General features: G+C 40.7%; 1 protein-coding gene across 4 annotated transcripts in view; it reads right to left on the bottom strand.

Moving 5' to 3' along the window:
- Window positions 1–13,614, bottom strand: part of rxraa (retinoid X receptor, alpha a) — a 111,060-nt gene that overhangs the window by 6,356 nt on the left and 91,090 nt on the right. For all 4 annotated transcript variants that reach the window (XM_083984152.1, XM_083984154.1, XM_083984151.1 and 1 more), the window contains exons 7-9: window positions 5,385–5,514; window positions 3,969–4,101; window positions 2,017–2,108 (exon numbers count right to left, since the gene is read on the bottom strand). In XM_083984152.1, coding sequence (XP_083840278.1) covers window positions 2,017–2,108; window positions 3,969–4,101; window positions 5,385–5,514 — 355 coding nt within the window. The remainder of the gene's footprint in view (window positions 1–2,016; window positions 2,109–3,968; window positions 4,102–5,384; window positions 5,515–13,614) is intronic.

The following is a 13,614-nucleotide window of genomic DNA, read 5'->3' as shown; positions in this document are numbered from 1 at the left end:
TGAATCAGCGTATCTCAATGAATATGTCTAGAAGCCTTTTAGACATTGTCTTTCATAATGACTCTACCTGTGTTCCCTGATCATGTGATTATTTATTATTAATGTGCTGTTTTCCCTCGTGTCTGCTTTATATGGTGTGTGTGACATTGTTTTACTGATTTCATGTGCTGTGTTGCCAATGTTATGATTTTATTATGTAATTACTTAGTATAAAGGTGTTTTCTATCTTGTAATCAGGGTGCTATTGAAAAAGAGACTGGCTTCCTTGAATAAATAAAGGTCTATCTATCTATCTATCTATCTATCTATCTATCTATCTATCTATCTATCTATCTATCTATCTATCTATCTATCTATCTATCTATCTATCTATCTATCTATCTATCTATCTATCTATCTATCCATCCATCCATCCATCCATCCATCCATCCATCCATCCATCCATCCATCCATCCATCCATCCATCCATCCATCCATCCATCCATCCATCCATCCATCCATCCATCCATCCATCCATCCATCCATCCATCCATCCATCCATCCATCCATCCATCCATCCATCCATCCATCCATACATCCATACATCCATCCATCCATCCATCCATCCATCACATGACCCTTACATGACCTGTTCAGCTGAATTGCTGCTACTCAAAGTTCCTCAAGTCTGTACATGTATTGGTGTGACTGCCTTTTGTTATGATGCCCCTAGCTCTTGGAACACACTATAACACATCCTGAAATTAGACACACTCCCTTCACTCACAGAGTTTAGGACTTTACAGTAATCATAGATAACTGTGTTTCTAATTGTAATTGTTTCAGATGACTGTCTTGGCCTTTCTTGTTACAGTAAATGTATATAGTTCTGTGTAATCAGTGTCAATATGTTTATGGCTTGTCAACTCAATGGAATTGTGAGGGTAACCTCAATGTCTCTCGAGAATAAATAAAGGTTATAACAATATATATATACATATATATATAAAGAGAGATATATAGATAGATAGATAGATATATAGATAGATAGATAGATAGATAGATAGATAGATAGATAGATAGATAGATAGATAGATAGATAGATAGATAGATAGATAGATAGATAGATAGATAGATAGATAGATAGATAGATAGATAGATATGCACGTTTCAATTCTAACATCCTCAAGTCCAACATCAAATCCAGGTCCCGTGTCTCTTGTTGCATAAATGAGTCCGAGCTGAGTCACCGTCACTAAAACCTAAAATCATACTCCACCCAGCATCTAAAATCTGAGCATCAATACACTTTATAAGGGCTGAAAATTTCATGTAAAACATTTGCAGTTCCCTCACTCCTGACATCACCTTCGATTCAGTGCTGCACAAAGGATCCCAGTGGTGACATGTTTTTATTTATTTATTTTTCTACTGCAGCATAATCCTCTTCTCCATCCATATGCTCAGTCTGTTCCAAACATATGGCTGAATACGCTGCCTCTGTGCCCTGCTATCATCCTTTCTGAAGCTATAAACCTCCACCTGAAGATCCACATTTCGGCAAAAATATGGTTTTTGGAAAAAAAGAAAAAAAAAAAGTACCAATGTGCAGTAGGGAAGTGGATTAAGCTGCAGGTAAAGTTTGAGAAGTTTCTGTGGATGTCTTGGTACTAACTGTGAAAAGTTGTCACCACTGGAATAAACTGAGAATAAATTCAAGGTGAGTCAATGAGGAAGCAACCCCATTTTCAAGTCCCATTTCATATGCAGAGAGTTTGTGCTGAGGATCATTTCAGGCTTAATAAGTCATCTTTTACGCGAGTAACATTAAAATCAGTTGAATGCTGTTATAACTACTCAGAGGGATCTTTGAACTTTAATAAAAGCTCTGCTTGTGCTGTGTTCTGATAAGCAGATGATTCTTTTAGCTCAAAGTGGAATAAAAAGAGCGTTTTCAACAGTGTGTGCTCTCCTAAAACCCACACATCTTCCAAAACACCTCATTTGCACTTTCACAGCAAATCAAAATGTACATACCTGGATTGAAAAGGACTATAGCTCGAAGGCACCCCAGTTCTGTCTTATCCATCTGCATGTCCCTCATTTTAGACACCAGCTCTGTGAGCACTCTGCAGAAAGAAGACACACACAAAACAAACACCCACAAAGTTAGAGTTAGAGATTTGCCTGATTTAAAAAATCAGATGTAGAATACAGTCACAAGTGTGTTTAACCCTTCTCTGCTGCTAGACTACGAAAAGAAAAGTTTACAGGAAACCATTTGAGTTGAACTGGTACGTTTTTTTGTAAATGACACACCAGAGTTCATATAAATTATCCACATCTAGACAAGGACATTAAAAATATGCTTTAACTACCATCCAGCTCACGTCTATTTAAAAACAAATAGTACACACAAGCGTCCTCTCAGCCCACAGAGGCACCGTTAGATCAGTGGAAAAGTTTACAACCCTGCAAAGTAATTATATTTAGTACATGGTTTTCATAAAAGGAAAGCCACAGAGTAAACACAAGCTGTAATCTAACACCCGCACTCCCACTGTCTGCGTGTGACATCACTGGTGGGAGGGTCGGTGCGCCGAGTCGCTCGAACTCCTCACCCCTCTTTGACTCGGTCACACCCTCTCCCCGGCGCTCTTTATTTTCCCTCACACTCCGTTTCTTTCTCCACCCCCCCCCCCCCCCCCCCCCTCGCCCTCGGATAGTAAAGTCAATTGTGGCTCTTAGCTCATTCTAATTCAATTTGCTCTGAGGAGGAACAACAGGGCTAGAAAAAAAGAAAAAAAAAAAAAACAGAAAAGGAGACGACTCAAGTGTTTAAGTTAATCAGGCTCTTCATTTGTATGGTGAAGAGAGAGGGGAGTAGATAAAATAACATTATCAGTTCTCTGTATCTTAATGCTTGCCACAGTTAATGCAGAGAGTGAATATGTCCTGTGGCTGTGAGCGCTGATGAGCCAGCACAGAAACAGAAGCTGCTGATTGGAGGAGCAGAGGCATGGGAGAAGATATTCAAAGATACACAACAGTTAGTGTGGCTCTAATGAAAGCACCTGCAGCTTATGTTGCCAACGTGAATTAATTAATTCAGAGTAGTTGAGAAATATTACTGAACACTAACAACATTTAATAAATAATATACAGTTTGCTTGTTGTATCTTTTATAACTTTCTGTATCTGAGCTCAGCTCCTGGTGTAACGCTGCAGACTTCAGTGTCAGACAGCTCGCTGCCCTGGAACGTCAATAGCAGTCACCAGGGTGGTTCCTACACACACACATCTGACTTCACTGTGACTGGCTTGTCCGTGTTTGCTTTTTTTTTGTTTCATATTTTTTTAGTTCAGTATTCCTGTGTGACCCCTGATGCGTACAGGTGTACATATTTAATATACTGGAGCCAATCAATAGTTCCTGCACTGCTTTGCCTTTCATGAGGCACGCATGGGACTTTTCAGACTAGGTGTAACATTTCAGCCAAAGAAACTTTAATATGCTGTGAAAGATTAAACCACTTTTTAATAAAGGATTTCTGATGTTGTAACTAATGTATTATTAGTAGTTAAAACATTTTCATAGGTCAGTAATAAGGCATTAATAAAACCTAAAGAGACAAAAAAATATGAATGTGGTCAAACAAAAGGTGTCATTATTAACTGATTCTTACTGATTGATAAAATATTAATTAACTATTAACTAATTAAATCAAAAAAACTTATGAAATACAGTGAGAGATTACACCACACTAAAATACAACTCTCTTTCAATGGGTTATGTAAGTTTATAATAAATAATTCATACTTTAAAAAGCAAGCAGTTATATGGCTTTAACAAGAGTGCAATTGATGCATACATTGCTAACAAGCTAACAGCTAACATACAGTCCACCTCACTCAAACACTAACTGCTAAACTTTGCATTTACATTAGGACATCAGTGGAGGAATGTTAAGAAATATAGTAATGATGACCTGTCAAAGATGGCTCCCACTCCGGCACTATGAGCGCTGTTGCGGTGTACATGCAGCCCGGTTGCCAACAGAATTCCGTCTTTAACCGCTATCGAACGGTGCGAAAATGATGCAATGAGGAGCTCATTCCAACCTGAGGGAGAGATAGAGAGAGAGAGGGATCGAGGAAAAGTATGAGAGAAAAAAAAAAAAAACTCCAAGCAAATCCCTGTACAGAAGTTCACACAGCATTCAAGCAAAATGAAACTGACAACAAAGGGAGAATTTCAATGAATCAATTAAGCTGTGCGGCAAAAAGCGTGCAGCTTTCTCAAGCACAGGCATCAGGTTATTACTAAGACATTCGAGTCATGCTTTCTGAGGGACAAGCGTGTAAAAGGGATGAACTGCGCCTGCCATCACAATAAAGACAACAGCCTTGATGTGCCAAAGCAGGGGCTTGACACAGAGAGCACTGAAGACACAAGACGCTGCCTTTTGAGTGACAGGGCTCCTTTAGCTGTTCTGCCTGGCAACACTTGCCTCTTCTCCCCAGAGTTGAGTTGGGTATGAGAGGAGCTGGGATGCTTTTATCTGTGATACAGCAGAACTAAAGCGGTTATTTATAGAAAACCTGAGAGCCGAGAAGAGACGAGCTCTCCAGAATAATGTCTCTCTCTGCTTTGCTGAAGTCTCTCCATCAGTGTATGAGCGAAAGATAAGGAACGATGGGAGGATCTCTTTTTTTTTCAGGGTAAGGAATGGGTGTGTAATAGCTTTTTTTTTTTTTTTTTTTTTTTCTCCCGGAGGTGGATTTAGAATATAATGGCGTAATTAGGAGTGACAGGCAGGCAACAAGGGCAATGTGTTGGGAGAACCCAAAAGACCTTCCTGCATGTGATGTTGGTGAATATAACAGAAGTGACAGATGATTCACTCTCTGTTTTACGTTGCTGCTTCTGTGATCCTGAGCGGTTAACTTGCTTTTTCACATACAGCAGATACGCACAATGAGCCCATCTGACCTTGATGCGTCTGACGTTTGTTTCAGTCACATGACCCACAGAGTTATTCAGCACATTATTCTATTCAAGTTCTATTTCACTTACATTTTTCTACCCAGATACAGAGAGCTAGCATTCACTCATGTCTGTTTTCTCATACTGTGGGAGTTTTTTTTTCTTTATCAAATGCTTCTATTTTCTTCCCACATAAATGTTTTGCAGGATTGTAACATTTGAGCATAAAATAGAAGTTATTTAGCATTTAGCTTTTCAGTCCCTGTTCAGTTGTGCATTATTGTATGTCAACTCCTGGTGCCAGGTGCTTTGTATTCATATATCTTGTAGTGGGGGTCTTTTTAAGACAGAGTCTTGGGTGTCAGTGTCTATTTATGTACACCAGTATTTTATGTTGTTTAAGCCCTTCGTGACTGACCTGCTCTTAGAAGGATGACCTGGTCGTCCAGCGGCAGCTCAGAGAAGTGGGGGATCCTCTTGGCCCACTCCACCAGGGTGAAGAGTTGTTTGTCAGCCGCCTGACAGATATTTGTCACTGGGTCGTTGGGCTGCAGGGAAACAGACAAACAGACGCAAATCTGGATCTTAGAACCTGAGGTTGAAATGAATAGGTGTCATATTCTTGTTTTAGCCTGTTTCTCTTGGCTGAGGTTTCGGGCTGAACACACTCTGACACACACATGCACACACACACACATACACACTTTAGCCAACCTGAGTACTACGCTGTGAATAATTTCCTCTGAAGAGGAGCAAGTGGGAAGACAAAACAAACAGTGATTCTGTCCCAGTTCGGGGAGGAAATACCTGCAGAGAGCTGCTGGTGAAAAAACAACTTTCACTGTGCAGACTCTTTCTTTGGGGACCTTTTAGCCGACACACAAATCAGCCTTTTGGACAGCTTGGGGAGCTCAAGAGGCCCCTCTTGACACTCCTCTGACACTTCACCACAGAACAAGCTCTTAGGAGCTTGAATGGGACAATTACCAGACCAAGCGAGGCTTTGTAAAACTGGGAAATTATTGCGTACAATGAATATTCATATTTACTCAAGGTAATTGTTGCAATAATCACTGTGCAGCTATTCTCCAGGTCATGTTACAGATACTAGACTCAACTAATTAGCTAGTTTTGAACTAGTTTTCTACTAAAAACTCAAAAGTTCATATATTTTATGGTGTTTTTCAAAAGATTCATTGTCGTAATTGAAGGTCAACATTTCCAGTAAAGTCAAAGAAACCATTAGTTTCTGCTAAATGTTAAAAACAAGCTTTTCTTGGTAGAGGAGGCTGGCTAATACACGTTGTAGTACATCGTCCATTTAGTGCCTAAAATAGGAACACTAACTAGTTCCCCAGTGATATAAAAGGTCCAGGTGAATTAAGGAAAGCTACACTCTTTTATTGATTCCACTTCATTAGACCTACTTAAGCCTCGGAGAGAGGAGAGCATAAAAGCCGGATGGAAGGCTGTGTGTGGATCTTACAGCTCTTAGACTTGGACATATCTATTATTATGGCCATTATGGTCTGAAACATATTTCTAAGAACTCTTCCTATTTCACCAGCAGATGAACATTTGTAAACTGCTTACTGCTTTTTCTTTTCTAATGCATTTCTTTTTATCTTCTTTTTACGTTCCCATTCCGTTGTGTTTAAAGTGAGATTTCCATATAGTCTCAGAACTAGGTCTGTTTATCAATTGTTCTATCAAATCTGCTTTAATTATTTTATTACATATTATTTGATCTTTTATTCATCACTCAGAAAACAGTCAGCCAATCAGAGGAGAGGCTCAGAGTCTCCTCTTTTCTGATTGGCTCACTGACCTGTTGTTACTAGAGCTCCACAGAGAAGAGAGAAATACAGAGAGAGAGAGAGAGAGAGAGAGAGAGAGAGAGAGAGAGAGAGAGAGAGAGAGAGAGAGAGAGATGCAAAGCTACACTGAGATCGTTTTTGATTCCTCAACAACAATCTCTAAGAAAACATTTTGTCCACTCTCCTCTAATAAGCAGGCATATTTGTCTTACGGATCAAAATATGAGATAGTTAACAACAGTGGTGTCACCTAAGAGAAATTGCTAATTTCTCAAACATGAAAAATATATACATATAAACACCCTGGCTTTAATATATGCACTGAGTGGCTCTCATGTAACTGATCATTTATATGTGCAATCACAGAACTAGTTCAAATACAAGGACTGCCTGTCCTTAACTGTCCTCATTCATCAGATTGGGAGGCAATATTCCTTAACCCACAGGGAGTTTATGAAGAGTGGTGAAATACTAATGCAACAGACACACTGTGTGACTGACTCAAAACAATGCAAATCCATCTGGGCAGAGGGGGGAGAAAAGAAATCCAAAACAATACTGTCAATCTCTAACGAGTAATTTATCATCATCCCAGGAGTGCATACCCCTGACATGTAAGTGAGTCAACAAAGACTCCATGCACACGCGCTTGTGCATAATTTTAAATCAAGTAAACATCCTTAAATTCCGAGTATCCCTGTGTGAACTCGCACTCTGACAAAAACTCAAGCAAGTTCTCCCCAACTTCCTTTGCCAAATCCCACAGATCGATGGTAAAAGCTCAGAGGATCCCAACATCAACTGCAGCTCTCCAGAGAAGATTAGTTCAAGATGAAGGAGAAAACATCCCTCCACTCACACTCTCCTTTAATAATAGGCAGGCCAGAGACTATCCCATCCTCTCCTCCACGTTCCCTCCCTGCGGTTTGAACCTCACGCTGACTGCCGAGTATCACAGATATGCAGCTGAAATATGAAAAAACTTAAACCAGACACAAAGACTACACTGTTTTTTGAAAACTGAAAGTTGTCTCTTTTTTTTTCTTCAGGGGAAGAAAGAAAACAGGCAACTTATGAATATTTCAGCATCTGATCTCCGTGGGAGACGTGGACGGCACAGCTCAGCGCGACAGTTTTTCGTGAGCCGTGCTTCCTCTAAAAAACACATAAACAGATTCGGCTAATTCATTCCAAAGGGCAGCCTGAGCCAAAACAAAGAAAAACAAAAGGGGGCTTCAGTGTGCGCCACGGTCGAGCCACCCTTCTTCATAAGAATACAAGTCCCAGGGTTCTCGTTAAACACGACAAGCCTCATGAATGTTGTATGACTATCTTAGCCGTGTTTACACTGACCTGGTTTCTTTGCCTCTGTCTGTGGAGATGACAGGGGAGAGGAGCTTACACTTCCCTGCAACAATCCTTGGGCATCGCATTACTGTACTTACTGTGAGTCACAGAGCAGCATTTAGGATGTTATGGAGCCACAATGGAGCAGCCCACTGTGACCTGTGAGGGGAATAACATTAACCCCCATGTATGAGAGTACAAATCTCCACCTGGGAATACAGTATATCACACCTCAACTGAAAGAGCTGCTTCCTCTTATTCTACTGTGAAAATCACTCTGGACAGCAGAGACAAAAAAAAACAAAAAAAAAAAACATGTGACACCAAAAGTAAGAGAAGAAATTTTTAAGTTGCTCGATTTTAGGCTGTTGGAGCTGATTGACTGTCTTCATTCCCAGCGAATCAAAGGATTTGTAGTACACTCCACTGACGTGGTCGACCATCCCAACTTAGAGAAAATGCCAGGCTTGCATACTGTCCTATGAAATTTTCATCACTTGAGGAGGGGAGACGAAAGATTTGCCTTTCAATTTTTCATTATTCCGCTTGAACCAGACCATACTAGCGTGACAACAGAGAGAAAATTGGGTACTCATACCGATCAGCATGAAAATGAATTACTCAAGTGCCCCACTTTTTTTAGACTGGAAAAAAAAAAGAAACTGTCCTCGTGTGTCGGCATGGGGATGAATCATCAGCTAATTATCATCTAAATAACAGCAATGTCTCCTGTCTTAGGTTCAACAGAATTATGAAAACAAACCAGAAATAACACAAAAACACATCAGGAAAGAAATCAAAGTCGAAGTCAACAGACCCCCCTCAGGATTAGTGAGTGATAGCATCTTTTCCTCTCCCCTCTCTCCTTAAGAGAAGACCTCTCCTACTGTGATTGAAGGCACATTACTGACGCTTGTTTAACTCCTGTTCTAGGTCACCATGAGATAAACACACTTTATTCAGCTTGGCCAGACCCCGGTCATTAGACAGTGGCGGTGGCCTATTCATGGTGTACACTCATGGCCTGGGCCCTGTGATTAATTATAGCACGGGGCAGCGCCTTTCAATGGAGACCTGGCAGAGGGGGAGGCAGGGGTTGGAGGACTCAGAGAGCCGGGGAGTCCTTGTGGTCAGGACGGCCTGAATGCCATGATCTGGCACCATACTGGACTCAAAGTCAATTTCAATATTCAAGGGGTTTTAGAAAAAACAAAAAACAAAAAAACAACAACAATCAAACTCTCTGGTTGGTATCTTTCCTTAATTTTACTTTATTTCCCCAGGTTTTAGATACAGTGTGTTTCATGAACTTCTTCCTACGTTAAGTTTGCTGCTGGCAGACTAACTGCCCCCATGACACATGATACAGCCCACCCCTTTCCAGCTGCCAGTGATGGACATCGGCAGGAAGGCGTAACCAACCAGCAAGTGCGTCAACAATAGTACCAGGCCAGCCCTTCCTGACTTCCTAACATGAGTAACTGTGCTTGTACCAGTACCGAGATCCAAACAGCCCTTCTTTGTTGAAGTGGATGGAAACATTACCTGCGCACCACCTGCGCGCCTCCTGAGCCTCTTGAGATCTCTTCTACACAATAAAGATGAACAGTGGTTTGTTTGTGCAACCAACAGCACTCTAGATTTCACTTTAAAAAACTTGAAACCCAATTTCTCTCAGCTCTGTTGTGTTGGGACGGCAGCCAACGGCCGAGGAGCGAATATCTTAAAAGCTTGGCACAAAAACTTTAAGTATGTGGACTTGTAGATTATGGACCTTAAGGCGTCAAGAAAGGAAAATGCTCTGAATATGGTAAATTGACCTTTAAAATATTTAAAAGCAAAAGTCTTGGCAGCAGAAACAGGCATAAAGCAAGGCACATAACTTGAATAATGCTCAAAAAGACATGCTGTGGAACCTTGAGAAATAAAACCATGATGTTATTACCAAGAGGTTGGTGAACCACACAACTGAGAGGGTTGATATGGCTGAAATCAATATTAAAATATGACTGGAGATAAATTCTTACATCAATACACAAAGTATTCACAGCCCTTTACTTGTTACACACTCGATGGATAAATGTAACACGTTTGCCAATAAAAAGACAGGTTTTTAAATTCTTTTGGGGGGGCAGTTTAGGTATCTTACATCTCTTAACCAATTTTTTTTTTTTTCTTTTTATCAATTCCAGTCAGATTTTTTCAAAAACGAAGTGCACAAAAATCCTACATACTCCACTTTATCACAATAAATTTGGAAAATCGTTAACAAAACGTATTAATCAAACTGATCTAATCCCATATATTTCATATTTTCAAAACTTAATAAATATAACAAAAATGTTACTGAAATTAACTTGTTCAGCATCAATGTTGATAACATGACATGACACAAAAATTCTCCACATCTGTGCTGTTTTCATCTCGTCTACAGCCCTTCAGACAACCTTGTCTCCTTGGTGTGGGGCAGACAGTGGGCATCGAGGGACCCACCGGAGCTGAGCCCAAACACACTCAGTGCATTAGTGTGTCTGAGCTGCCGGCCGCTCCCCTGCGAATCCCCCACTCCCTTCTCCCTCTCCCTAATGTCAATGCTCATCTCCTACATTTCCATCTGGCCCCCAAAATAGCTCCCATTTACTCACATAACAGCCTTCACATTTCTACCTTTACTTCACAGGACATTTCCCTCCCCTGAAGCAGACGAATCCCAGAAGAAGCCCGTCCTCTCTCTCCTGCTCCCTCTCTCCCCTCCTCCTTCAGTCTCACCCTGTCACCCCCCCCTCCTCTCCTCCCTCTTCCCTCCTCCTCCTTTTGGTAGACTGATGCAGAGCTCCTCTGTTTCTCATGTTCCAGCAGAATTCCTGAGAAAGCTGAGGCTTTGTGGGATGCTTTCAGGAATAGTCTGCTTGTTGCATTATTCATCACTCTTAGTCTCCTCTGTGTCAAAGACAGCCCACAGTGCCCAGATGACACTGAGGGGATAGATGAGGAAACTCACAGCTCAGAGGGGGAGCCAATGCGAGATGAATAGGTAAACCAGCACTTTACACCAGGAGCAGTCCCATCCAAAACAAAGGGGAGGGAGAAACTCTTCTCAAATCTGATGTTTATTAACATCTCTACCAGCAGACAGCGGGGTGTCAGCGGTTTATTATACTGGAAACTGAAACAATAAAAATTCTTTAAAGAAAATTTTTTAAATTAAAAATGACTAAAGTATTATTTTCTTTTTCTTTCTGGACTGGATTCTAGTGTTTAACACTAATACAATAACTCTGGACTATTACTTTGAAAAAATGACATACGATGTAGGAGCAGCTGGAACTAAAGAAAATAAAATGTGGATGAGAGTGGGACTGCTCCAGGAAGAGTTCGGAGCCATAAATCTGGAAAAGGTTTAGTTTTTTCTTCAGTTTGCTCGACTGGCAACAGCTTTAGACGCAGTCAGAGTTTGATTGGTCATTAACACAAAAGGCAATAGATTATTTCATATCACCTGCATAATACAACACTGCAGTTATTAAAGGCCCCATGCTGTGCACTTTTCTCTGGGTTTATTTACATGCTGATGTCCCTAACAAGATGTATCATTGGTTTTGAGTACCTGTGATCTGCTTAATATTGTTTATACTGCCCCTTTCTGTTGCCTCTTTCTGGAGCTCTAGCAGGCACAGGTCATTTGGCCAATCAGAAGAGAGACTGAGAACCTCTCCTCTGATTGGCTCACTGTTTTTGAGTGGCATGTGGTCGGGCCAATCACAGGCAAGTAACTGAAACCTAAGCTGCATTCATAGAAATTGAAAAAAAACAACTTATCGCAGCGGAGTTACCTTGTGTGTGACACAAGGTTATAATCGTTAACGAAAACGAACGAAATGACGAAAACTAGAATTGAAAAAACATTTTCGTTAACTGAAATAAATAAAAACTATAATCAAATGAAAAAACGATAACTAACTGAAACTGTATTGTGTGTTTACAAAACTAACTAAAACGTACTGAAATTATAGATAAAATCCCCTTAGTTTTCGTCTTTGTCAATTTCGGATTGATATGAAATCGATTCAGGCATAGGCGCCGATTCCGTGGCTGCTCCGGTGCATCCACTGAACCAGGTTGAGCCAGATGCGCATTTCTCCGTGCCGCGCATCGGCCCCTCAGCTGTGTGTCTGTGGGTATGTGTATCATGTGTAGCCCGTATGTTTGTGTAGCCTGTGTGAATGTGTATGTTAATCTCTCTCGCGCTCATGAATAAACACACAAGCCTGGCACAGAGGTGCGCGCTCTGGCGCATCTGGCACAATTTGTTTACGGCACCGAAAGGAAACTGGCTCCGCTCCGCGGCTATTTCACGTCCGACGTCGATGTTAAGCACACGTTGTTATTGATATTGTAGCGTCCGACCCGACGTAACTACAACAACATAACGCAAACTTATCTGACAGATATCATCTCACTTCTTCCTCTGCTCCTCCTCACTCACTCACCTACACGCACACAGACACACACACAGACACACACACACACACACACACACACACACACACACACACACACACACACACACACACACACACACACACACACACACACACACACACACACACACACACCTGTCTTCCTCACCCCAGCCCCTCAGCTTCTCATCCAACCTGCCCGGCCCATACCATACACATTTACAGTGAGTCAGAAATCACACAATTTAAACATCATAACAAGAACATTACTGTGGGGTCACTACAATATTTTCAGCTGTGCGGTAGCTATTGAGTCCCATTGCTACTTAGCATGATATGCGCAGCAGTGTTTGTAGAGCCTGGTTCAGGTGTGCTGTGTTCACTTTATGCTACTTTATGTTAAATACAATACAACATGCGAGGTAGGCTACTGTAAGCCTATTGTTACTTTACTGTACTGGTATGTAAAAAAAAACTGCAGTAACTGAACACATTTGTTAAATGGTATCTTTTGAGTTTTATTACACAATACTTGCTCTGATCTTTTTGAATCCTTCAACTAACAAATAACCCAAATTATGAAAAAACTAAAACTAATACTAAAACTAATAAAAACTAAACTAAAACTAAGCGTTTTGAAAAAAATAAAAACTAACTAAAACTAGCAAACCCGCTCTAAAAACTAATTAAAACTAACTGAATTAGAAAAAAAGAAGTCAAAACTAAATAAAACTAAACTATAATTAAAAATCCAAAACTATTATAACCTTGGTGTGACATCACAGAAAGGAGGAAGTGCTATCCGCTCGTCTTAAAGAGAATGTTCCTACAAATGGGCGGTGTGTGTTTCTCCGTTTATGACCAGTTTGATGCATGGGGCAGTATATACGTGGCCCAAAGACCTCCCCAAGCACCAAAAAATAACCAAAATCACATTTTTCATGCCAGGGGGCCTTTAAAGCTTGTTTCTGTCTCTGTTACCCCAGTGACACATTTCAGATCCCCGCGTTTATTGGGAAATGGT

Source organism: Trachurus trachurus, assembly GCF_905171665.1.
Source record: "Trachurus trachurus genome assembly, chromosome: 12".
NCBI classification, from domain to species: domain Eukaryota; kingdom Metazoa; phylum Chordata; class Actinopteri; order Carangiformes; family Carangidae; genus Trachurus; species Trachurus trachurus.
Note: the sequence above shows the minus strand (reverse complement) of the source record. Positions and strands in the feature narration are given on the sequence as shown.